The 26,470-nt window shown below is 45.4% G+C and overlaps 2 protein-coding genes across 46 annotated transcripts in view; both read left to right on the forward strand.

Moving 5' to 3' along the window:
- Positions 1-1,201: 1,201 nt before the first annotated feature.
- Positions 1,202-9,982, forward strand: LOC125735966 (integrin beta-1-like). Of its 2 annotated transcripts, XM_049006266.1 has the most exons (16): positions 1,202-1,262; positions 1,555-1,621; positions 1,791-1,885; positions 2,336-2,552; positions 2,937-3,107; positions 3,362-3,606; positions 3,761-3,916; positions 5,582-5,677; positions 6,001-6,090; positions 6,488-6,628; positions 6,716-6,918; positions 7,497-7,729; positions 7,965-8,187; positions 8,270-8,505; positions 8,958-9,124; positions 9,275-9,982. In XM_049006266.1, exons 2-16 carry the CDS (start codon positions 1,555-1,557, stop codon positions 9,338-9,340), a joined length of 2,406 nt encoding a protein of 801 aa, XP_048862223.1. In that variant the 5' UTR covers positions 1,202-1,262; the 3' UTR covers positions 9,341-9,982. The 2 variants fall into 2 exon arrangements, 1 of the variants encoding a protein (XP_048862223.1); XR_007395266.1 differs by lacking the exon at positions 9,275-9,982 and having other exon boundaries at positions 8,362-8,505; positions 8,958-9,096.
- Positions 9,983-14,408: 4,426 nt separating this feature from the next.
- LOC125740624 (enhancer of polycomb homolog 1-like) overlaps positions 14,409-26,470 on the forward strand; it is a 47,383-nt gene continuing 35,321 nt past the window's right edge. For 22 of the 44 annotated variants that reach the window (XM_049012194.1, XM_049012174.1, XM_049012184.1 and 19 more), the window contains exon 1: positions 25,130-25,526. In XM_049012194.1, coding sequence (XP_048868151.1) covers positions 25,374-25,526 — 153 coding nt within the window. In that variant the 5' untranslated portion in view covers positions 25,130-25,373. Of the gene's footprint in view, positions 14,718-22,043; positions 22,126-25,128; positions 25,527-26,470 lie in introns of those variants that run through there. The other 22 variants (XM_049012066.1, XM_049012118.1, XM_049012127.1 and 19 more) reach the window with 4 other exon arrangements.

Below are 26,470 nucleotides of genomic sequence, written 5' to 3' on the forward strand. Positions count from 1 at the left end.
TCTGGGTTTCCTCCACACGCCAAAGAACCATTAAATAAAAATGTCGGATAACACAGGTTTTTTTAGGAGTTCCTTTAGGAGACCATTTTGAAGCTATTGCATTCTTGGAATAGCATTAAGGTTTACATTAACCAATAAGATTTACATTATGATTAATTCTGTCCACCTGCAACCCTGATTGGGATATGTGGTTGGAAGTTGGATGGGTAATTCCATTCAGTTCCTGAAAGTGGGAAATGAGTCCAGCCGGGTTTCTACAGGGTTGCTATTCCAGAAGAGAGAACAGGCTGAGCCCAGCTGACCACTGAACACGTGTGAGGTGACCTTGTGGAGAAGTGAGTTTTAAAGCTGCTGAGGTTCCAATATCCCCCCACCCCACCCCAATACACGCATACCCACACCACAGATGGTAGGTTCAAGGTCCTCTTGCCAAATATTATTATTTTTTAAAATACATTTAAAGGAGTGTATGGTGTGTGTGGGTTAGTTCCCCATCCGGTTATTCCTTGGCTTGTGCCTGTAGATTCCAGACCCCCACATCCCTAAATTGGACAAGTGGGTATGGAAGATGGATGGATGGGCATTTGAAAATTACATGGGGCATGTTACAGCCACTGTTTACAGTACAATAGCTGTTTTTGTGTTGATGCACCACTAGGCGGAGCTATTACACGTGAAGACCAAAGGACACCAAATACAGGGTGCAGATTCAGTAACTCTGTAAATGTCTGTGCATTGTCTCAGTGTGAAACATTTCTCAGCAGTTTTACTACATGTGGTTTTTTTAAGTGTGTCGCTTTCATATTAGGGGGTTATATTTTCTCTTCAAATTGCTTATAGTGTGCCTGGAATTTAAGATTCAAGATTATTTGTCACTTGTACTTGTACACCAGCAGAGAAATGAAACTGTTGCTATTCCAGACTGCAATAAACAAAGTAGAAGAATGATGGAATTAAAATAACTAACAAAATAAGTAGTAAAATATAGAAATATATAAAAAGTAAAGATGAAAAGTTAAAAGAAAATATTTGAGATTCCTGGCTGAATGCATTTATGCCTTGTTCAGTAGAGGACATTTGAAGAATGTTCTACGTTGCTACTGGAAACCATGTTTGGGTTACGGAGGCAGGACGGGAAAAAGGAAAACGAAAGAGACATAGGGAGGCCCCGCCTCTCTGGGGGGGCGGGGGATGTGATTTTAGGCTCTAAGGCTCTCTGCCTCTGCATAGATGTGGCCTGAAACAGGACAGCCAGCAGGGAGGTAAGAGGTTGGGGCTCTATGTTGGGTTTAACAGCATCTGAGGATCAGTGTGGGTCAGGGCTGATGAGGGAGCTACTGATCCGCACAATCTTTTCCCACCAGTAGCTGTATTTCCTTAGCCTTAATGCCCGTGATTTAAAATGTCATGTTTGTATTGTGTATATGTGTCTCGGTATTTATATTCTGCTTATAACTTTGTCACTTGCACTATGACCAACAAGAATATTTCCCCTCAGTGTATCTGTTGACAATGAGAAATACTTTGAATCCTGTTTCATTTTGCCGCCCCCAGATGATACAACAAACCATGGCTGTGGGGCTTTTCCTGTGCTTCTGGCCCTGGGTCCCAGAGGCTGATGGTAAGGAGCTATGTGGTGGACATTTGGGTCATCAGGGTTCTGGGGCGGGAGCCGTCCTGGGCTGATGGGGCTACCAGGCGCCGGTGACGTCAAAGGGACCCTCTCCGTGGTTCTGATGCCCTATTCCTGCTGTGTCTGCCAACCTGCCCTTTGGACCGTACCACTGGAGGTGGCCGGGGGGAGCCGTTTTGCCACGCCACAGGGGTGACCAGCTGTCAGGAGTGCCTGGCATCCGGACCGCAATGTGCTTGGTGCAAAGCAGAGGTACGTGCGGGACACCAGTCCATGTGGGGTGTCCACATCACCCTGTCTACATCCGTTGTCACTATGCTGTCGTTTATTGCCTGCTAATATCAGCGCACACAAACTAACACCCTTTAAAATGACCGCCAATGCTCTCTATATGTAACTGGTGGTAGATCTCTCATCACAAAATTAATTTTTATGTGGCACCTTTCACAACACAGCTGCACTCAACAAGCATGCATGGCAATCCATTATTTCATCATTTATACAGAATGGTTTATTACACAGGGACAAGAAATAGAATAATGTTCGATAACATCTAAATGTCTAGCAGGAATACACTGGACTAGAGCTCTCTAATTTCCTTCCTTTGTGTGTGGGTCATAGATCATATTCTTTATAACCGGGGGGGTGTCAGCATGCTTTACCGAGGCCCTGAGGTCGCCTTCCCCCTTTTGCATGTGAAAGGGCTTCGTCAGGCTTGGCCAGCACACTTGGGAGCGCTGTGGTACGGTCCAGGCCCTCCTGGCGCGGGGCTGCCCCACAGCTGCTCTGGAGGACCCCCGGGGCTCCAACGTGCTGCTGCAGAACCGGCCCGTCGCCTCCCGCCACAGGGACCCCGGGCACCGCCCCCACGACGTCACGCAGCTGCAGCCACAGAAGGTTCTCCTGAAGCTACGACCAGGTATGACTTGCTTTTAAAAATTTATATTTTTGCCACAGACTCTTATCCAAAGAAACATACAGTTTTTTTCAGAAAGCATGGTCAGACAGTTCCTGGTGCAACTGGGGGCCCCAATGATAAAATCATTCTGCCAGCCCTGGGATTTGAATGGACAACATTCCAATTACAGGCACAGTGTCCTAACCTGCTGAGTCCCAGTGAGCTGTGCTATCAAAACCCCCTGCAAATTTTGTCAGTACTCCCAGGGTTATTAATGAAGCTGATTCCATTCTCATGGGCAATGTGTAATGAGGTACCATAATCGCGTTCTCCCAAAGTTGGGGTGTTCTTCCGTTTACTGGCGTTCCCAGTTCTCCACTTTACAGGCCACTTCCTTCTGGACAGGAGAACCTCAGACCTTCGAGGTGAAATTCCGACGTGTCGAAGGCTACCCTGTCGACATGTACTACCTGATGGACCTGTCCTTCTCCATGGAGAATGACCTCCTCAATGTGAAGAAGTTGGGCACGGACCTGATGGAGGAGATGAGGAACATCACGGAGGACTTCAGAATCGGTGCTGGCCTCTCGGACTCGCTTTTATATCCAGAATATTCAGTCAAAATGACAAATATGTTAAATAACAAGGATCAAGACCTGTAGAGCTTTGTGGAGGTTCTCCAGATGGATGTGAGATTATTGACATCTTTAACCTGTTTCTCTGATATCTGGATTTTTTGCCTTTGTTTAAAAGCAGCTGTTTGTGACCCTTTAGGATGATATCCAAGTCATTTATGAAACCAACGATGATGATTATCTTCCGGCCTGTAGGTTTTGGGGCATTCGTGGATAAAACAGTGATGCCCTATATCAGCACGTCTGAGCAGATGCTGAAGAATCCCTGTAAGAGGGTGGAACCCAAGCCCTGTGCCCCAGCCTTTGGTTTCCGGCACGTTCTGAGCCTCACCAATGATGGGAACCTTTTCAGCCAGATGGTGGGGGAACAGCATATATCAGGAAACCTGGATTTGCCAGAGGGAGGGCTGGATGCACTCATGCAGGCTGCTGTCTGTGAGGTAGGGGTCATGGTGGGGGGGGGGGTGTCTTCTGACAATGCACTCGTCTGTTTTCTTTCCGGCCATTGTCTGCATGTGGAACGGGAAATCACGTAGACTTTTGAAGTTCTTGTAAAGACATTGTTGGGCACAGTCTGGATCCTCCCCCCTCCAGGAGCAGATCGGCTGGAGGAATGTGACCCGCCTGCTGGTGTTCTCCACGGATGCCGGCTTCCACTTTGCAGGGGACGGGAAGCTGGGCGGGATCATCCTGCCCAGTGACGGGAAATGTCACCTGAAGGACAATGTGTACACCATGAGCACACGCCAGGTGGGGGTCCTGTGTGCGGCCAGCGAGCTGCACTATGGAGCTTGGTGTTGATCATTCATTCTTCATGGTAGCTTCTCAGGAATCATGCTTAAATGTTATAAGGTTGGGTGATTATCCTATAGCGACCTCCAACGTAAGCCTGACTGTCAACATTTGGCTTTGTCAATTGACTGATTAGTTCCTAGGTAAACAGGTCAAGATCCTGAGAAAGAATTGGTCATAATTTACCATCCATTTTTAAGAAGTTACCCACTGGCCCAACAACAGAATTGAATTGAACAGCTGAAGGCTCTGAGTGCATGTCGATGCTTCAAATTGCTTACTTGCTGTTTTAGGCTAAACCTAATTAAATCTGACTCCAGCTTATATAGTTTAAGAGCTATTTTGCAATCGTTTAGTTATGAGCTCCAGATAATTCAGGCCAGAGCTACTTATTCCTGTTCTTTGAGATCAAACACCACATCAAGCTTAGGGGCAGCCCAAATTTAACACACCTGATACCGGAGGCTCTAAACTGAGATGCTACTGAAGGGCCTAATTATCTTCACCAGGTCTGTTAAATAACGGTTGCACCTGAACTCTGTGGGATGGTAGATCTCCAGGAGCAGGAATGAGTTTGTTTGACCTTGTTTGTTCTGGATAAGGTTGCAATTATATGAATTTTTAAGTTGGAAACATTACATGGAAATTAACAGGAATATAAAGGAATTTATGGGAATAAACTGGAAATTTGCAGAATTGCATCCCTATAAAAGGGAACTTAATCGTATTTGAGAAAAAAAAACATTTTGATGGTACTAATAGTGATATCGTTGTGAGTGTGTGTGTGTGTGTGTGTGTAAAAACACCCCAAAATAAGCATCTGTATGAAAACGCACTGGTTGTAAGTTAAATTCTATTTTGTATTATTCATTTAGTTTGCTTTCTTTGCCATATCTGACAACTTGCGCAGAGTTCCACAGAATTCAATATTTCTAAAAATCCCCAACTTAACTTCCCACGGAAAGTTTCTGGAAAGTTTCTGAAAAGATTCCGTTCCTTTGCAACCCTACTTCCCATGGAGGGTTTTTGAAAAGATTCCAGAAATTTACCAGAAAATTTTCCACCCTTTTGCAACCCTAATACTGGATTACAGTGTCACACTAGATTTGCTTTTCCCCGGTGAAGCAATATCCATGTACTCAATGTGTGACCTGTTTGGTCTTGGTCTCGGGTCCGCAGTTTGGCAACAAAGTAACATAATGACAGCTTGCTTAGTCAATATAACTTGCCAGCTTGGTTTAATCAAATATCACACCTCATAAGCCATGGGCCTCATACATTATTTCATCCATTTATCCATCCATCCAACCTTCCATCCATCCACCTTTCAACCACTTATTCTACAATTTTTACACATGACCTTGTACTGTATATTAGTGCCCCGTGTTTAATAATTGGTAGAGTTAAGCAATATGGCGTTAGATGGTGGGTGGATGGATGGATAAGCAAATTATAAGAGTAGTAGTAGGGCAGGATCATGGAGTTGCTGGAGGAATCCCTTCCTTTGTAAATACAGGGCTGTGGTTGTGTGCACAGATACCTGTCATGTGTGTGTGTCTCGGACCAGCTGCTGTCTTCCTGTGTTGTGTTGGCATGTCATATTTCCTGTGGTTGATCCTGAAGGACTATCCATCCCTGGCTCATCTGGCTGAGAAGCTAAGGGAGAAGAACATCCAGACCATCTTCGCCGTGACCGAGGATGTGGTCCCCCTGTATGAGGTGGGAGCTGCAGGAGTTTCCAGCACCAGTGATACTTCAGTGAAGAAGTTCATGTTCAGCTGAGCTTTGATTAGATAAACGGATTATCTGGGACAGGATCCAGTGATCCTGAGGTTACAAGAATCTGCTTTGCATTGGGCTGAATATGGAAAACACCTGTTGAAAAATGTGCCGGCTAACTTACCTGGATCTTAATTCTTACAGCCTATTCAAGGGACCAACAGCATGTTATCACTATCCGTGCTTTTTAGTTCTGTACCACCACTTCTGCTGATTTCTTTCTGTTTATTTTGCAGTAAATTGTCCCATTGTCTTGGTTCTAGAAACTGAAGCAGATATTTCCTACTTGTACTGTTGGGACCTTATCAAATGACTCCCACAACATCCTGCAGTTGATTGTCGAGGCTTATAATGTGAGTTCATTTCAAAGTTTTATTGACATACGTACAAAGTACAGTGTACAGAGTGCAATGGAATTCTTACTTTAGTGCTTCATCAGAGACTACACAATTAACAGAGCAGTGCAACATTACAATAACTAACATTACATAAACAACTGACAATAAACAGCTAATAAATAAGCTATTGACAGAGCATCCATGAGCGCAGGTGTGAGGTGTTTTTAAACGGCCTGTAGCACGTGTACTGAGAGTGTGTTAGCAATATTGCACATTTTAATCTGACACCCTGAAGTGACCTTTTGAGTAGACTTCCAGAAGCACAAAGCCTGTCTCTGCCCTCAGGACATGCCACTACAGACTCAATGTCATCGTATCCATAGAAATGTGGCTGGTGACCTTTGCCCCTCAGGCTCTGACTTCAGAAGTCATCATGGACAACAGCGAGCTGCCCCCTGGGTTCCAGATTGAGTACAGCAGCACCTGCAAGGGTCACGTGACCCAGACGGGGGAGGCAGGACGCAGGTGCTCCGGTGTCTCTATTGGAGATGAGGTAGGCGTGTCCCAGGTTCCTGCTGGCAGGCTGCCGCCTCCCTAAGCATCTCTGACACATGCTTCCTGCCCCCCCCCCCATGGTCAGGTGACCTTCCAGGTGAGCGTGACAGCGCCGCCCTGCACGGCTGAGACGGCAGAATCGCAGCTGCTGATCAAAGCGCAGGGCTTCAGCGAGGAAGTGGAGGTTCTGCTCCGCCCTCTGTGCCGCTGCCAGTGTGCCAAAGACAGCGAGCCTCACAGCTCCGTGTGTAGCGGGGGCCGCGGGACACTGGAATGCGGGGCCTGCAGGTGGGGGCGCCCCCTAACGGCGGGATATTTAGACACGTCACCCTTCATCCTTTATGCACATTCAAGCCATTATTGTGTGACATTCAGCAGGCAGGATGGAGACTAGATCCACTTAACGAGAGGAAGGAATTTGAGTCTGATTTAGATAGGGGGTGGAGAAGTAAAAGAAAGCAAGGAACAAAAACAACTGGGGGGGGGCTGATATTCACTGCCTTATGAAAATACATAAGGGCCAAATGATTGGATCATTATTATAGTTCAGCACCGTTATGTAGCAGTAAAGTGAAGTCAGCTGAGTGCCTGAATCTATTGATTGGCTGGCCAGGTTACACCTCCATCTGTCATCAATGGATTTTTTTCTCAGTCTGTGAAAGAGTAGTTCAGGGAGCAAGAAGAATCATTTTCACACATGATTTGGCCACCACAGTCTTGCCCTTAACCACTGAAAGGCTTTGAGATGTGCTGAAGCAGATGTGCTTTTTCTGGAGCAACTGAAGAGCAATACAGATCACCCGAACTTGACTGTTTAATATGTGGTTAACCGCCATGCCACCTGCTGGCCATTCCCAATACCTCAGGTGTGATGCGGGTCACGTTGGCACGTTCTGTGAGTGTGAGGCAGCCATAGCAACCATGGGTGACCTGTGCCGGCGGGACAACGCCTCGGAGGTGTGTGGCGGGCGCGGTGACTGTGTGTGTGGCCAGTGTGTGTGCCACATGCTGCGCCGCAGTTCCGGGCATGCCTACTATGGACAATACTGCCAGTGCGATGACCTACACTGTGACCAGCACCAGGGTGTCCCATGCGGAGGTATTTTCTTCCACAAAAAAGGTTGTTATGATAAGCAGAACAGTCAGTCAAAACTTGCCTTATTTAATCTAAGTTTTTCAAGGCATCAGGAAACAGGAACAGTTGAATAATGCTCGGAAATGTGACTGAGAAAAACTCCTACAAGCAGTGTTAATTCCTCTAAGTTACGGGGCGGGGTTTGTGATCTGCTGGTGACATCTTGGTGCACTGACCTAGTGTGCTTTGCGGGTGTGAGGGCGGGGCAGGTGTGAGTGCGGTGTGTGCCGCTGCTCCCCGGGCTTCAGCAGCAGTGCCTGTGAGTGCCCCACCTCGACGGTCAGCTGCCTGGGACCCAACGGCCTACTGTGCAGTGGGCGGGGCCACTGTGTCTGCGGCACCTGCGTCTGCGGGGATGCCCGATTCCAGGGCCCCAGCTGCGAGCTCTGCCCCAGTTGCCCGGACGTGTGCGTCATGCACAGGTAGGGGGCGCCACATCCAAATCCCACCTGAGGGTTTGTGGGGTCTTTGGAGGACACATTGACCCCACCTTTTCCTTGGCAGGGAGTGTGTGCTGTGCCAGGTCCCTGCCCCGGGTTTGGTAGATGGGCGCTGCAGCACTGAGTGCAGTTCGCTGAACCTCACGCTGGTTCCAGGCCCCCAGCTCCTCCCCCAAGAGCGCCGGGAAGTGGGGCTTCGGCGATGCCGTGAGAGGGACGCCGATGGCTGCTGGGTGCAGTTTTCCCATCAGGCCGAGTGGGGGAACACCTCTGCCCACCTCACCGTAGCCCTCCATAAAGGTAGGCCCCAAAGTCCCCCGACACACATGGGGTCCGTGCAGCACTGTTTACAGCAAAGAAGTAACATTAAAGTCAAATGATGCTTTATTTACCTCAGGTTATGTACATTTTTAGTATGCCCCATCTTGCTCTCCTGGATGTTCACACACATACAGAGGTGAGGAAGAAGCTTGGCATCTGAGTACAAGGCCAGCCACCCATCTACCGCCCCTGGTGCATATTTCGCGGAGTTAAGGGCATTATACACGTGACTATTTTGCCATGTGTGGGACTCAAACCAACAACCAACGACCATAGGCCTAACCAGCCACACGTTGATTACCTAATCCAGCAGCATTAGGGCATCAATCTTTGCTGGCCTAGAGCTCCTTCTCTATTGATTCCACCCTCCATTATGAACGCCTCGATCCTGTGGCCTTCAGCTTGATGTTTCCTATGTCATCTCCTCCCAGAGTGCCCACCGGGCCCCAACGTGGTCCTGATCACGGCCGTGGTGTCGGGCTCTGTGGTCCTGCTGGGCCTGGCTCTCCTGCTGCTCTGGAAGCTTCTCACCACCATTCACGACCGCAGAGAATTCGCCCGTTTTCAGAACGAGGTGGAGCGTGCGCGCTGGGACACGGTGAGTGCAAGTTCTGATGGCAGCGGCACCCGACCTGCTGCCATGGCGCATTCAAATACGCAAGGGGGTGTTATAATTTTGCTCAAGATGGTTTCCTCTGTCATCATTACCTGACATGAAGATTTGTGGATGACTTCCTCTTCATTCTAGGGCGATAACCCGATCTACAAAAGTGCAGTGACCACAATCAAGAATCCAAAATACAAGGCACACTGACACCCCTCCGCACAGGGTTCCCAGGCTCCCTTACACTTCCTGTTAGGAACTTCACTTAACAGAGCACAATGGGCTATAACTGTACCCAAAGTAAATTATTTGGCGTGTGGGTTTAGCCTCACTCGCTAACTGTTGCTAACCGTGTTACGTTTAAGTGACCGTACTTTCTGAGTGACCCTAAGTAACATTCTGAGTGTTCAGTAAGAAATGCAGGAAGTCATGCTTAACAGGATAGAATTGTTATATTTTGTAAAATGTATAATACACCTATCACAAAATGGAAAATATTTCATGCTACTGGCATATACCAAGAATTATCAGATAAATGTGAGAAATTATCAGGTAAAATAATTTTCTATAAGCTTGTCAACTAAAAAAGTCAAAATGCTGCTGTTTCCCACTCAGTGATTGTTTTTTTTTTTGAACGTGAATGTATGAGGGCAAGGTGATACCCTTTAGTCCCACAAGAGGGCAGCAAAACGAATCATTTCTGTTACACCGGTCACTGTATTTCATAATGACGTAATGCTAAATGCGGGTTGATGTCTCGTGTACTGACTTGTATTCTGTAGCTTTAGAGATATGCAACCTGCGTAGTTTAAATTTACACTATAAATGCAATAAAACCCCTGTTAAAACAAATGATTCTGTGTGTGTGTGTGTGTGTGTGTGTGTGAGAGAGAGAGAGAGAGAGAGAGAGAGAGAGAGAGAGGAAAATCTCCCAGAAAATCTGCCTCTAAATACCCAATACTCACGTGCAACAGTATGATCACATGACACACAGGGTAATTTTTCATGGAGTAACAGACAATTCAGGGACTATAGAAAATAAATGGTAGAAATTCTTTCATCTTAATACTTAATATTTCCAGTAATTTGTCCATGTTTGAGAAGTAGAGAGCCTGAGCTGTGGCAATGTGTACAGTATTATGGTCTGTCTCTGCTGAGCCCTGATGTTCAATGCTAATCCTCATGCTGAGCTGCTAACCTAAGCCAAACTCCACAGCACCTCCTATGGGAACGTCTGGGTGGATCCCTGTAGTAGTGGGGGGGGGAGGGGGTGTTAAAGGTGCAGGTATGGAGGGTGGCTGCACACAAGAGGACCTCCGTGGCAATGTCAGCAGGGAAGGAGAGGAAGGGAGGGAGAGAGAGAGAGAGAGAGAGAGAGAGAGAGAGGGAGATGGGGGGACGGTGGGGGATGGGGCAGCTTCTGGAGCCATTTGCTAAACAAGCAGCTGAGAAAGAGAGTTCTGGAAATAAAGAAAGGTGGGGGGCAGAGCTGCATTCAGGGGGTCAGCTTGATGTCCAGCCACAATAAAATATCCCTGATCTGACATGTGCCCACAAGCAAGAACCTTCGTCCCGATCAGAGGCTCCAACCACAGGGACCTGGCATCCCTGGGAAAGGGATACTAGGCTGAAAAGTGCATATTATTATACCGCTCCACCACTTATGGGATATTTTTGAGTCTATTAAGCTAGGAGCCTGACTGGAACAATGCAGGTTAAGTACCTGGGGCACCTCCTGGGATTTGCACAGGCAGCCTGCTGAGTGAGGGAGTTTCCTTAACCATTGCGCCACCTGCTGTCCCCAGACCGCAACACTTCTCTTTGGTCCTTGGAAAAAAATCGGAGAGCTGTTGGTTTTTGGTGAGAGAAAGAGCTGCATTGTGCCCTCTATCTGTCTTCTGGGTCACATGTTTGCTGCAGATATGTCGCTGAAGGGTGGCTGGGTGGGCGGGCTTTCCACATGCGCTCGGGGGATGCTGGGAGAGGGGCAGTCGGAGGATCACCCTACTCAAGCAAGTCACAGTAGAATCATACTGATTTAGGTGCGTATGACACTTCTGTGAGCAAAATAATATACCAGATATATACCAGGTACAAAAGTAAACCTTTCAAGCAAGAAACTCCAAAGAGAGGATGTGAAGACTGGGAGATGTTTATTGACCAGGTGGACCTCTTTGTAAAAGCTGGGATCGAATGCAGCAAAGAATGCTGGGAAAAATGCTATTCAAACATGCTTTCATGTTTCAGAATCAGCTGAAATGTGGCATAACCCAAAATCTGGAGCAATCAATAACTACCAGGTGCATCAGCAATAGCTTTCTCTATAAGATGGTAAGCATAACTTCAGAGAGCCAGAGGCATCCATTTCTGTAGTTCATGATGGGCTCAGCTCATCGTAATGGCACATTATAACCATTCAATGAAGCCCAAAGACTACAGATATTATTGGTATAAAAAGGACTTTATGTTTGTCATAATCATATGTGAGCCTTCTCTTCGTTATTCCGCCTTTTTCCGATAATATCCAGCAATTTGAAGTAGTGTTAATTATGTAGCGATTACAGCCTTTTGGTCCTAATGACTTAGAGTCCTGTGATGAACCACACATCACTTTCCCATCCCTAAGCTATAGCGGCAGATGGAAACATGGATTAGCCCAGGCTTTCCGGATTTTCCGATACATGGCCGGATCCCATGCCGATTTGAATGTGGCCTCCTCGACTTAAAAAGCGGAAACTCTCCAGGAAAACGTTAATGTGAGATGACTGATGCGCACACCCCCCAGGGGAACTTACTTCTCTAACTCAGATCACGGCAGTACAGTGGCGAGTGCCAGTGTGCCTGTTGTACTTGGAGATAAATTATTTACAGGCTTTTGATCAATAGACACGTGGAGGGGTGTGGGACTCTCACATGTGGCACTGGCTTTTGTCCAGTTATGTCACCCTCAGCCAAACTGGGGGGAGCAAGTCAAGCCCATGCTGGTACCCTAAAAATGGGCTCTGTGTTGACGTCAGTTTCAGGTGTAAGTGGGTGGGCCTTAAAAATAATGATAATGATAATAATAAACGTACGTATAATTAGCAGACACTTTTGTCCACAGCCATATACAAGTGAGCCATATAGCACAGTGCATACATACATGCTGTCAAGGGGTTGAACAGGCATCGGTGTAACCAGACTGAGCTTCCGGTGCATGTCCAGGTGCAAGTGAATGCGGGTTTGGAGGTGGAGCCACAACAGCGGCTACACAACAACTTTAACAAAGTGAGAACCTAATAAGACTATTTAAGGGGCTGAAGCGCGACATAAGAGCATTCAAAGAACATAAAGACAAAGAGGCATCAGGCTAGTAGAGGAGTTCTTGGGACAGATGGGTCTTGAAGCATTTTGTGAAGGTGGAGAGGAAGTCTGGTGGCTGGACTTGGTCCGACAGCTCATTCCACCATTGGGAAACCACACAAGACACCCATACAACACTTTTTGCGTGGTGGAGGGAGCTACAAGCACCATTGGTTTGCTGACCAAAGGGGGCAAGATGGGACATTTGATGGAGATGGGTGCCTGTCCATTGATAGAGCTGTAATAATAATAATAATAATTATTATTATTATTATTTATTTATTGTTATTATTATTGTTCATAAACTACTCCCTGACTACAAATTATTGTGCATTTTGTCAGATAAACTCAGGCCCATAGTTTTTGAGGTCAGCAGTTTGACAGACATTTCTATAAGCCTACAGTAGATATTACAGCCAAAATTGTGTGATGTTTTCGCTCTATGTGTAATCTCAGAACCCCATTCCATCAGCACCATGCTTTATATTCAAAATCAATTTGTAATCTCTTATCTAATATTATTCAAATGCTTAAAATCCAGATTTTTTCTATTATTCTCTTATCCAACATTATCACCGGTTCTTGGTGTCAATGGAGAGATTACCAGAAACATGCATAATCAAAGCACCCTGAATACACGGGTGTGCGATTTAATAATTCATCTTTTGATTTATGGTACGTAGGTCAAATGAAGACGCCTCAAGAGGTACCTCTTGGGAACGTATTAGGAATATGGGCATTAAACCTTACAATGACTATGTTTCTCGCAATATCTTGGTTAATTATGCTAACTTTCAAAATCTACGTCGTACCGTTTAATCATCCAACTTGTCGACAAATTAAATTAAGCAATTATTCTTAACTTCTCTTTGTTTATGAAAATAAGATAAGATTTAAGAAGACTTTTGTTTACAACAAACAGCGAAAATACGATACTATTTATCACCGATTTCGGCTTTTTGAATCACTGAGGAAATATATTATTATAAAACCGAGCAAACTGTATTGAGTGTAGCTTCAAATTCACGTCAAGGCAGGGGGGCGCAGAATAAAAGTCGCCCCTATCCGGCCGAGCAACGCAGTTGACGCTTCACCAGACTGAGTCATGCTTGTGGATTGCTGCGTTGAGTAAAAGTGCCCGTCCCATTTATAGCATAATGGTGTTACCGCTATTTGTTTAACTCACACTTTAATGCGAATGTGTGCCAAAAAGGGAGAACCTTACCTCATTTTTTCTTACTACGTAGGTGTCTCTAAAGATCCGTTATCAGTGTGTGTGCCTGTGTGTTACATAGGCCCACTGAATGTGTGTGTGTGTGTGTGTGTGTATGTAATGTGGCTCTTTAAATAAGTACACGAACATATAAGAACGCAAAGAGGAAATAAAAAATAAAACAAAATAAAGAAAATCTGATTATCTCATAAGCTTCTTGTATTTGTATCGTTAAATGTAAAAAAGGACTAAAAAGCAGGTGGTGCTGCGGTTGAAGACGTTGCCTTGCAGTCGGAAATTGCAGTAGGAAACGCCGTACACTGCATTTGCCAGCAACATACTCATTGCTCATTGAAAATGTCATTTTAAAACTTGAACCTCGGTTTTTTTGTAAACCATATAAAACACACCGGACTAAGTCGCGCCCTTTGCGCTGTTGTATAACCTTGCCGCACGACGGGGCTGTGTGCCGGGGGGGTCTCCTCTCGGTATCGCGGTACCGTTCCGATTCGGCCCGGATCACATGTTGCTGACCTGTCCCTGCGATCTGTGGAGCGACCCGGGGGTGGGAGTCTAACCCCTAACTTTGGCTGCTGACTGAGCTCATCAGCCCCCGTCTCTCCACAGGTGATTGGTGCCACTCGCCGTCCAATCGCAGCGCGCTCGTTTCGCCATCGCAAAGTTGTTAACCCCATACCGGAGTGTATTCCTCCGGCTTGATCAGCTTTAATCTCCCCGGTGCTCTTTCCAGTCGCCCCCTCCCCCCTCCTCCAAACCCTCCCGTTGATTTCCATAATATTTTACAGGCACCAAGACGCGTGTCGGTTCGGCGGGTCTGGGAGATCGCTTCGCCCCCGGAGATGGTGTCCGGAGGGATCCCGACAAATGTCTCCCAGTTATTCTGCTGCATGGCGTTTGCTGTTTGCCAAACACCTACCAGTCTCGTTTTTTTTCTTTTTGATAACCTAGTTGCCCAGGACAGCTAGTTAGAATGTTGAGTGTGATTGCCATCTCCCATCCGTGGCGCTACTGGTAAGTTCTTGCTGATTTTTATATATAATTTATATTTTTCGCATTATAATCTCGTCCAGTATTGGCGTGTCACAGTTGTAGCACCGATTGCCATTTTCTACGTGTGCTCATGTGTAGCGAGCATTATGTCTCTCCAGCTTGGCTACATATGTATTAATTCCGCCCATGGTTGTCGCGTCAAGACAATATTTGATTTTTATAGTGTTTTTCTTCCTCCTCTGTTGAATGTTGAGCCAAAGTGTGCTGCTGGGTGTTTTTTTTATCAGTATTTCCTTGCGCACATATCGCCCCGATTATAGACAAAGAGTCGGCCGCGATCTAAGTGAAGGAAGGTGACGCTGTCTTTTTTGCTTGAATCTTATAATGGGGGGTAAACTTGCTGGTCTGTCTTGTCCGACTTCTCCCCCCCCCCCGGCCGGCCGGAGCCCCCCGGAGCCGCAACGCAAACTGCGTACGCAGCGCGCAGCCGCTTCACCTTTGTCTGGGTGCGCGCAATACACGCATGTGTCTTTAAAAATAATTCAAATAAAATAAACTTAAAATGGTGTGTCGATGTGGATAAGCGGCCGTGGGCATGCTATGAAAATGCTTTTCTTTTCCCGGATTTTGCGTGGTGGGTGCAAGGGGGGGCTGCCCTTGTGTTAAAGGTGGAGGTTGACGTGTTGGCGTGTTGACATATCGTGGGTAACGTGTCGCGTTAAGTGCGCGTTTAATGTTAACTAGCTGAGAGACTGGTCAGTAAATGCGCGGTTAACGGCAACTAGTGAGCAACTAGTTAGCAAAAACCCGTTTAGTATTTCATGTCAAAACTATGATTAGGGAGGGGGGAGGGAAAGGGGGGCACGCGGTTCGGTGTGGAATCATTTATGGCTTTTTGGTTTTCAGGGTGGCGCTGTGCGAATAATTTAAAATATTTAATGACAAATAAAAGTGGGGCATAGTCCGTTGTGACACCGTAATGTGACATGCGTCAGATCTGGGCTATCAGTCCGAGGTCGCCTTGTCTGCTCATCATCTTTAATAAATCCATAGGGGAAATATATCCCCCCGATGCTTCCTGACGCCGGATCTAATAGCAGATGATTGAAAATCGTCCACAGGCTGCATTTAAGCCGCTACTAGTCATGTATGCGTTCAAGAGCCGATGTTAACGTCTGCTTTGCCGATTTGAAATCTTTTAAGATGACATTTCCTGAACTTGACCTAATTATTGTTGGTGTTTTTTCTTCTTTCAAATGTATACTGCAAAAAAATGGAGTATACCATCTGGGGATTCAAATGTATATTCAACAATATTCCTGCACAAGGGAATTGGTGAGGACAGAATAACTATCCACAAGCGAATTTTTCCTTTGTGCTGAAAGAAATATGACCTGTTTGGTGGAACAGGGCAATACATGCAGTATATCTGTGAGATATAATGCTGTAATCTCCCTGGGGATTGCAGTCTGCTGTTCTCTGGAAGGTTTCGTCCCTAGTCATAAACTGACCCGGCTGACAGTAGGCGAATGTAAATTTTTACAGTGTTGCATGTATAAATGTGATAAACCTTCAGTGCGCACTTAATGCATCTATTTTAATGCCTTTGCCAGTGCTGAGGTTTTGTTTGAAATGGAGCTGTGTACTGCAAAGCATAGGGGGTGCTTTTCTTAGCTGTACTTTTAATTTTTCCATGAAACTGGACAATTCAGGCGCTTGAACGGCACAGTGGGGGGCAGCTTGTACAGTAATGGAAATGGGGGGTTATAAAATTACTGCTTGGGGTGGGTGCAGTTTTACATAAAATGTCCTGGATGTTTTCCGTATTACTGACATGTAAAAGCCTGCCCTTTTCTGGTAGGGATGAACGGTGTTTGGCAGTGGCAACAAGGCATGTTGGGTAATGCACGGTTGGATGTATTTCTGCAGGCCATTTTTCTCTGGGTTTGCACTGAACTGGTAACCTGGAGCTGGGTGGCGTGGAAAGCCCTGAGGTCTGTCTCTAGGCTGCTTTCCACCAGAGGCAAAGTGATTCAGCTTCTGGGTGTGGAGCTAAAAATCACATTAGTGGCAGTCAGCTGGAAAAATGGAAGCCATAACAAGCCTGAACATGGTGATTGTGGTGAACGATTTGGCTGGAGTCAACAGACAGAGAGGTGGGTCGCAGTTTTCTTTTTTTTTTCTTTTTTTTTTTTTTACAGGTTAGTCGGATGTCCAAGAAATGCCAAAATATCTGCTAAGCAAGACCGTACACATATGTGACGGGGCAGTGGTGACTGTGGGTTAGGATGCAGTGCCTGTGATCAGAAGCTTGCTAGTTCATATCCCACAGTCAGCAAGGTGTTGTCACCACTGGGCCCATGAGCAAGGCCCTTAACTTCCAATTGCTCCAGCAACTGGCTCACCCTGTCTTCTCAAATGTGCATCTCTTTGGAGAAAAGCAGCTGCTAAGTAAAGAGAATGTAAGACACAAACTGACATTTCAGCTGGGTTTGTAGGTCCTGCAGGGTTTTAGGGCCTGGTTATGAGTGTCAGGAGGAGCTCAGCTGCCTCACTTGCCCTGGCAAGTTATCTGTACAGATGGGTAAAAATTACTGATTATCATAAGTGTCAGCTAATCGACAAAAACAGTATTAAAATCCTTTGACTTCAAAGAACCAGCTTGATGGATCAGGCTCCTAGCGTGTCTATTAAGTGTGGATGTATTTATCGCAGCTGGGGTCGCTTTCGCTGGTGTTGGAAAAAGAGGGTTTTTTTGAACGAGTAAATGAATTTGCCTGGCTGGTGGTAGCAACCATCTGATTTCAATCTGAGGAAAAACACACGGAGACTGTTGCTCTGAAATGCGCCTGTTAGATGTGGAGACTCCGTAGTTCTGGGCTTCGGGCTTGTGTCTTCCCCACTTAAATGTCCTCTGTGGTGATGCTCTATACGACTGAGATGTTTGGTTTCTTGATCGTTTTGGTATGACGTGCTGAAGTAGTTAGCTTAGCTTTACCTAGCCAAATTCCCAGTTGTGACTTAAATTTAATTTAATGCCCCTTTTTATTGTTTGCCCAGTGGTAGTTTAGAATTGCCTCCTTGATATGAAAATATTCCCTCAAAGTGTTCTTTCACATATTACGGGTGGAAGGTCGACGGTCTCTGCATAATACCAGTCCTGAGGCAGGTAGCTAAGCTTGCTAAGGAGCTAGCTGGCCTTGGCTGGGTGAGTTGTATTTCTGGCAGGGTTTCCTTTACCCATGTGGTAGCCAGCTGTCCCACCTTTAACGAGTTTGAAGCAGGGGAGAGAGGGAGGACTGCGATTTTAGATGTTTCCCCTGCCTGTTTGCCAGTCTTTAGCCTGTTGGTATGGTCTAATCTTCTTGAGTGGTCACGTGCCTGGTGGGCGGAGGGCCGCAGTTCATTCACTGGGCGCGAGCACAGCCTGTGGTGGCCCAGAGTATGCAGTGGGTTGTTGGGACTAACATTGTGCTAGTTAGTCCTTCTGACTACTCGGACGACTTGGATGCTTGTGGTGAATCTGTTCGTTCCAACAAACGTTTTTTTTAATAAATTGGATCTTCTTTCTACTGTTTAAAGTAATGACTTCAAAGGTTTTTCTGTGGTCTGTCCTTCCCTTCTTATTCTCAGTGCTGTTGCTGGTAGGATGATTGCAGGGTGGACACCAAAGCTCAGTGATCTCCACTAGCTTTCATTCACCTGACGTGTGCCTCAATGCAGTTGGACCTCCAGCTCCTTGTTGCATATGGTAGCTAGCGTGCTGGCTTTCTACTGCGTCGTCGTCCACCTCCAGTGACTCAAGTGTGTGATTGCATTTGTGTTCAGCTTAATCGATTATGCCAGCACAATTGAGTCCAGTTAATGGGAATCGGTATGTGCCAGATAGCTGTGGTTCGCTGTATTGGTGCCCGGTGCTGGCTGTCCCAAGCTGATCTCTCTTGGACTATAACCCTCCCAGATGTCCATGGGTGAGTCTGATGGGACAAGCTCTGCAGACAATAATGGGTCTTGAGTCCATGCAAGAAAGTTAAGTGTTCCGTAGCATAGAGTGTTCTCAAGGCAACCATGGATTTAATGATGAATTATTTTCAATGAAAGACAGTCTGGTGGCCTAAATGATGAAGAACTTTAGGCCTGTGGTCGTCTGAACGTAGCTGGAGCTTCACAGTGCAGGATGGTGTCTGGATGAGATACCGTTAATTAATTTGGTTTGATTGGATCTTTACAACATTATGAACTGATGTTGTAGTCACCAGGGCAAAAACTATTGATTCTTTCAGAGGATAAGGTGTCATTTGACTATATGGGGGGGGGGGGGGGGGGGGAAATGTCAAATGTTTCATTGATTTTGCTTTGTTTGTGGGGCTTGAACAATGGTGGGGAGAGATTATTCAGCTTAATTTGCATCAGCCAGCCATTTAAATACTCAAAGGCATATAGCTATCAAGTGATGTACTTAATTATAATTTGTACTATATAATTAAGAGTCAAACGCTTTCTTAGAAGTACAGCAAGTCAGAAATCTGAAATGCCAGGGTATTTCATGGCCTGTGTGTAAAATGCACCAGTTAATCCTAATTATGAGTGCAGATGGATTGGGGAGGGGGCTATACAGATGGTGATGGGGAAATCGAGCACCTGGACTGCCGCAGTGGGTATTTAAAAGGATGCTGTGTCAGAGAGGTTCTCTGTTTGTTGCACTTCCTGTCAGTTGACATGGTCCCTCATAGGACTGGGCAATTAATCGAAAATGAATCAAAACCAACATTCAGAATCTCTAATCAATGTTATCTTGCCCATGTTGTTTACTTCATTTAAAAAAATTCTATTAATACCTTCCCCAGTGTGCGTTCATGTCCTGTCCCTTTAAAAACATACTACCGCGTGTTGTCACATGACTCCGCCCTGTCCAGTCTGCAACATTCAAACAACATGGAGGAAATCTGTCAACACTGAGCTGACTGACTGAGCAACTCCAGCAGCATGTACCAAAGAAAAATGCTGCGTCTGTTGTTTGAACACAGTGTGGCTTTAGTGAAGAGTGCAACACAAAGAGGTCACTGCGAAAAAACTTTTAGTTACCAAAGGTAATGCCACCAAACCATTTCAACACTAACAATGTTTAAAATGCAGTGGAGACTGCTTATAGTGATCACGTTTATAGTGATCAACCACTGTTTTGGATCAAAAAGCTTGTGACAGAATCATTCCTGTACAAATACTGTTTCAAAAATTTGCTTACAGTAATTAAGTAATCTACTTAGTGTTCATTTTGGGTCTTTTTAAACATGACAACATGCGGAAAAAATACAACTGCTGTATTTTTATTTATTTTATTGTTTTTACTTTGATAGCCCTACTTTGCCTTGCGGTAGCCCGCCTGTTTCTGGCTAGCTACCTGAGGCTAATGCTGCATGCACAGAAAACCTGACTGGGGAAAAAGTCATTTTCTCTCAATGAAAAATATAGAAAGCTGCCAAAAACAAGCCAACAAGATGCTGTAGCAAAACTACAATAAGCTATATTTTATATACAGTACTGTATTGTAGCATATTTGAATATTACACAGTTCAGTGACCTGTGCATCACAGTAACTTGAAAAGCATTTGAAACACCTGTACTGTATTTTGAAATCGTCAATAAAATTTAGTAAATAGCGACGCTGTCCGTTTTATTACCTTACATTTGTGTAATAAATATACAAATGTGGACTTGCTAAAATTGCCCGTAGGTGTGCATGTGTGAGTGAATGGTGTGTGAGTGTGCCCTGCGATGGGCTGGCCCCCCATCCTGGGTTGTTCCCTGTCTCGTGCCCATTGCTTTCGGGATAGGCTCCGGACCCCCTGCGACCCAGTAGGATAAGCGGTTTGGAAAATGGATGGATGGATATACAAATGTGAATTGGATGGTAATATGCCTGAGACATAAAGAAAAACAATCTGTTATGATGATCATCCGGTTGTACTGATCAATTTCACCCAGACAGATGTGATCACTATAAATGATTTACGTTTGCAAAAAATGCAAACTATTTATTTTACACTTTTTTTAGGGAACTTGCTTGTGACCTTTTTATAAGACGTTTTAATTTCAAGTGTTTTGTGCTTTGCTTTCAGTTGTTCAAATTATTCAATGAATAAGCATAAATTGTGCGTCTGTTCCCTTCGGTTATTTTTAAATCGTAAAGTTATACAATTTCTCATTAGAAAGGAAATCCCAGCTCCAGAAACAAAATAGTCGTTCATTAATTGTAATCGAGGTAAAATGTTCAGTTAATCGTGATATTGATTTGAGGTCATTTCACCCAGCCCTAGTCTGTCATGTCTTCCAGGGGGTCAGGGAGACCCCTAAGATTATGCTCCTGTGAGCATGTAGGTGTCTGGGCCATCAAGGCTGCTGCTGGTAGGGGAAGCTTTGAGGGGTGGGGGCAGGGAGACTGATGGGACAGCAGGGCTGTGTGTGTGTGTGTGTGTGTGTGTGTGTGTGTGTGTGTGTGTGTGTGTGTATGTGTGTATGTGTGTATGTATGTATGTATGTATGTATGTATGTATGTATGAATGAATGAGTCAATTGGACTGCTTTATGTTTCTTAAAATGATTGAAATCTCCTGCCCCCGCATGGAAGGATAAAAGCTGCTCGTCATTTTGCCCCCACTTCCCTCACCCCCCTTGCTTCCCTCGATGTGATTCGCCCCCTTATTTCCCGTAAAGGTGGCAGGTGGCACACGCCACATTTCAGATGTCATCGCCATGACCTCATTTCTGCATTGCATTAGAGGCTTTGCTTCTTGGTCTGGAGGTGATTGGCGCACTGTTAGTGTTCGTTACACTGCAACATCGGCAGCCATGGCGACGGGTGCTGGAAGGCCAGCTGCAGCGCCCCCATCAGGGCGGAGTCTCCTGGCTGAGATCTTCTGCTCTGGAGCACCATCTGGGGGCCTGTTGGTGTCACATGCCCTGAACAAAGCCAAAGGGACCAGTGTGTGAGGCAGAAAACCTTCCTTCACTTCTCCACTCTTACTGCTGAGTTTGCCTTGGATAGCTGCTTTCTGGAGTGAACCATCAGCAATGACATCATTCCTCACGTTCTTCTGAAACGCTCAGAAGCTCAACACAAGCTGTTTATGTGGCGACTGTGTTCTGTATTCTGCATACACACAGAAACATCTGTGTTCTTTTTGTTGCCCTTTCTCTGTCTGGGTCATAGACTACAGTAAATGTAACGGTACTTTTAAAAGAACTTCTGGGTTTGGGTCGGGGTCCTTCACGAAAACATCTCACGAGACCCCCCCTGCACATCGATTCTACCAAATGTCTCGCCATTCATGGATCTTTCTTTTGCAGGCCTCCATGATGCTCTTCAGATATCCTGAAGAATGTGGCTATTTAGGGCCAAGGATGGGTGTATTCCCCCCAGAATGGGAAGGTAAGCTGCACTTATATTTATCTGACAGTTGGGACAGGCATCTTCTGTAAAATGCCTGTATTTTTTTTTTTTTTTGGGGGGGGGGGTATTTGAAGCAATATTTGTGCTAGAAAAGCAGATGGAATGAACACTGCATATTGCACTATTCCCTTCTTTATCCAGCTCTTGGTTGCCATCTGGTAGCTGAAGGTGGAATTGCAGGGGGTGGCTGGTCTAATAGAGAGAGTACTGCTCTCCCAAAATGGAGCTCTGACTGTGGCAGTATGGGTGATATGGCTCTTAGTTTAGCAGATAGTCAGTCTGCATCATCAGCGGTGAGAGGTCCCTCAGGACCTCCTTAAGTGTTGTTCTCCTTGTCCTAACTTGTACTTAAAATGGATTAGCTGGGCTTGGTTGGTAACCCTCTGGGGTCCAGAGGTAGGGAACAGACTTTCACTGACTGAGGCATGATCACACATTTCATTCAATATGATAAACTTAATTCATGGTAAATTATTTATTTGTTTTGGCATTAAACTCATCTTAATCTTAGTGTACTTTGTAAATATGTCAGATTTATGTGAAGTTTGTCATTTGACATCAAAGTATAGACTTTGAAAATGCAGTTTGGAACACCTGCAGAAACATTATAAAAGTACATAGTAAACAATGGTAGAAGTTTGTTTTGACCCCAGATATCTGATCACCAAAGTCTTGGCTAAATGAAGATGACTAAATGGTGTAGTTGTAACATTCAGTTGGATAAATAAATAAGAAAAACCAAACTCATGTCACTATTTCTGGCTCCTTCCATTGAATATGTAGGAGCTGCCATGTGTATGCATGAGCCATTCACACCTGGGCACACCCCCCCCCCCCCCCCTTTTTATGGCGCTGATGGGGATGTGTCTGGATCACGTTTCACCGTTGCGTTCATCAAGTTATCATGCGAATGCAATTTGAATGTTCTGTAATGCAGCTGTTTAGAATGCGAATAGCGATCTTCAGGTGAGGGCGGCACTACACACCCCCGATGCAGGTAGAACAAAGTAAGGTGACATGGTTTACTTATTTGCCGATTTAACCTAATTTTAAAAACTTTTTGAAAACGTTTTGAAAAGAAAACTAAGTCCGTAATCTGTCTTCATGATTCTGCATTAAGATTTCAGTGAGTTTTGAACTGAAATACACAAGAGAGATTCGCAGCATCGCTGACTCCAGAGGGTTAATGTGGGTTTGAGTGTGACTTTGTATACGAGGAGGTGTCCTGAGTGCTATCTCCCCCCCCCACCTCAAATTCTTTACTCATTTCCATGTCAAGTGTTGGTCAGTAATTAGCATGCATGACCAGGTAGTGGTCGACATCATCAGAGGGTGCAGTGATGCTGTACACCTCTGCAATGGGGAATTGCTTTGATAAATAGAGTTGAATAGCCATGAATCTGAATGGGCTTATGCAAGTTACCCAAGGTGTCCATCTGATGGGAGAGGTGTTCTGCCATTTATGCTGTGTTACATCTTCAGTGACTGAATAAAACCCAAAATCATAGAAGCTGTCATCTGGTATTTCTAAAGTTAACGTCTCTTTACAGTGTGTACTTTAACAGATTTTGAAATTTCCTGTCACCTTGTCCGAGCATCACATGACCTTGAATCTGTACTACTTCCTGTTAAAGAAAGTGAATCCATGGACCAGATGGCAGAACACTTCAGCTGGATATTGTGTCCAGTGTACATGCATTCAAGTTTTTTTCCTGCCTGGTGTATCAGTAGACAGCAGTTAACAAGAATTTTTAGAACTGTCCTGGAAGTTGCAGTTTGACTTTTTGGAAGGGGCTATGCTTTTGCACATTAGAATTATACCAGGACAATAGCAATTTTTTTTTTCTTGTTCAAACAGCTTTCGGTCAAATTGGGGGAGAAAGTCTGTTGGACAGCTTGATGTAAAAGTACCCCCTTTGCTGTTTTGGCTAAAACTGGCCTTTACAAAGAAATACACCAACCTTACACTGTAATGGGTGAGATCACATCCAGACTGCTACGTATTTAGGAAACCGGGCATGTAGTTGGATCAGAGAGAACTCATTTTTGAGTGACTTTTGATTTATATTCTGTTGAAGTAGTTCAAGTGTAGGGAAAAAATAAACAACCAAAGTATATCATCCAGTCTGGAAAAATGGGGAAATTTAACAATATGTAGGTAAAATGAAATGTGCCCTCATGCTTTTTACTTAAAGTTAAAAAAGAAATGAATACTCATTATACCCACCCCAAGCCATTTTCCTTATTTTCCCAGAATGTTCATTTAGCTGCGTTTGTCAGTTCTGGGTTTGATTTGAGCATCTTGTAATTACAAATTTGTCCACAAGAGGGAATGTATATAAAAACAAAATAACGGAGTAGCTTCCGGTATTCATACAATTTAGTCTCCCAGATAAATTGTAGGTGCAATTTCAGACTTAAGACATGGCAAACTTATTGGTAAATACTGGTGTTCTAAACGAAAAGTACTCATAATGCCCACAGAGCGTGCGGCTTTTTGTGGATGACGAATAGGTTGCAGACTAATTTATAAAATGTCAAGTTCTTTTTTTGTTTGTCGGACATAATAATCTCTACTAATCAGTGTGACCTCCCAGTTTAATATGTTTGGCAATTTACTATATTCACTATGTTGTCATTTGTCAAAATTTGGATATGCAAAATAAAGATATTTTTTAAATACTACTTTTAATTGTTCTTGAAAAGCGTAGTTTTAGTTATTCTTAGAGATTTGTAATTTTCAGTAACTAATTATTGCATATGGGGATTATAAACATAAAGAGCTTTTAAAAAAGATTTTATATACGTTTTTTTTGTAAAATAACTAAAACGCAACTTTCTTATAGTGAACAGCAGACACCCCACGCGCTGTCCGCACCGCCCCTCGCCCAACACCCCCCACCTTGTCGCCAGGGCGACGCGAACGCGCACGCGCGCGGGCCCGCGCGGGAATGGCTGTCGCGTGACGGGAGGGGGGGCCGGGCCGCCAGGAGCGAGCGGACGGTTACGGAGTTTTTAATGTCCGCCATGTTGGCCATGGCGTACTGAGCCGGGGAGAGAGAGAGCGGAGCAACGGGAAAAAACACATCGAGAGGGAGCGACCGAGATCCGGGCCTTCCCGGCGTCGTCCTGGAGAGCACCACGGACGCATCAATGAAAACTAAAACTGGAGCGGCTGCGCTTTTTATGGGATCGCGTAGATTTATGCTGCGTCTTTAATCATAAGAATGAGTAAACTGTCGTTTCGGGCGCGGGCGCTGGACGCCGCCAAGCCTCTACCCGTCTTCCGCTGCGAGGATTTACCCGACCTGCACGAATATGCCTCCATCAATCGGGCAGTACCGCAAATGCCGACCGGGATGGAGAAGGAAGAGGAATCGGTACGTTTAGCCGTCCCGAAGCGCGAGTCGGATAATGACATCGGGCTATCGGCGTACGAGGGGCGCCCCTGTCCTGTCTGCGCAGGTTTGCACAAAATGGCCGCCATGTCCCTCTTTTCAGAAAGGCGCTATTATGATACGCCTCGACCGCGCCAGCTGGAATAAAACGTCGCATACACGGACATAAGGTCCCATTATCTCTAAATCGTGTGGTAAAGGCCGGTTGCGGCGGCTCGTTTCTCCTGGAATCGGTTCGCCGAACACAAAGGGGTCACGTGACAGGAGTCGAGCCCGCCATCTTGTCCGCGGTCTTTCTGCTCCGGGGCGCGCCTGTACCGCTGCAGCTGCGGCGGGCCGCCGCCAAGGGGTGCCGTCGAGCCGAATGGGGCTTGGGAGCACGATCGCCTGTCTGTCGCTCCGCGTTGGTGTGCGTGGGAGAGACGCACGGGCGATAGAACGGGAGATGCATGCAACTTTGTCATTAAGTTTAGAAGGTAGCACGTATTAAGTAATTTATTCAGATGTGGAAGAAAGCATGACTTGTTGCGGGTCATTAAAACTCTGAATCGGGTTTTAGTCTTGCGTCTTTGCTAAATACCTGTTCATCAAATGTGCGTGAATTCCCACCTTCCGAGGACAGCTCTAATGGATTCTTCTGGCAGTATACATTCTGTAATCAGTGGTCATTGAATTGTTCATTCTGTAACGAGCGTGTCCTGCCAGTTTGTGGGGTTTGTTATGCATGCTGGGTGGGTGTCCTGTACTGTGTTTACATTCTGTCAGTTGTGACTTGCACGCCTGGAATGAAAAGGGTACATAGGCTAATTCACCAAAAACGGGCCCTTCCGTTCTGTGGGATGTTTTGCTGAAAGGGTGCTGTTTCTTATGTTTCTGGTAGGATTTAATCAGACTTTGGCAGGTTTAAGGGAACACAGTACTGCACC

Source organism: Brienomyrus brachyistius, chromosome 1 (genome assembly GCF_023856365.1).
Source record: "Brienomyrus brachyistius isolate T26 chromosome 1, BBRACH_0.4, whole genome shotgun sequence".
Lineage (NCBI taxonomy): Eukaryota > Metazoa > Chordata > Actinopteri > Osteoglossiformes > Mormyridae > Brienomyrus > Brienomyrus brachyistius.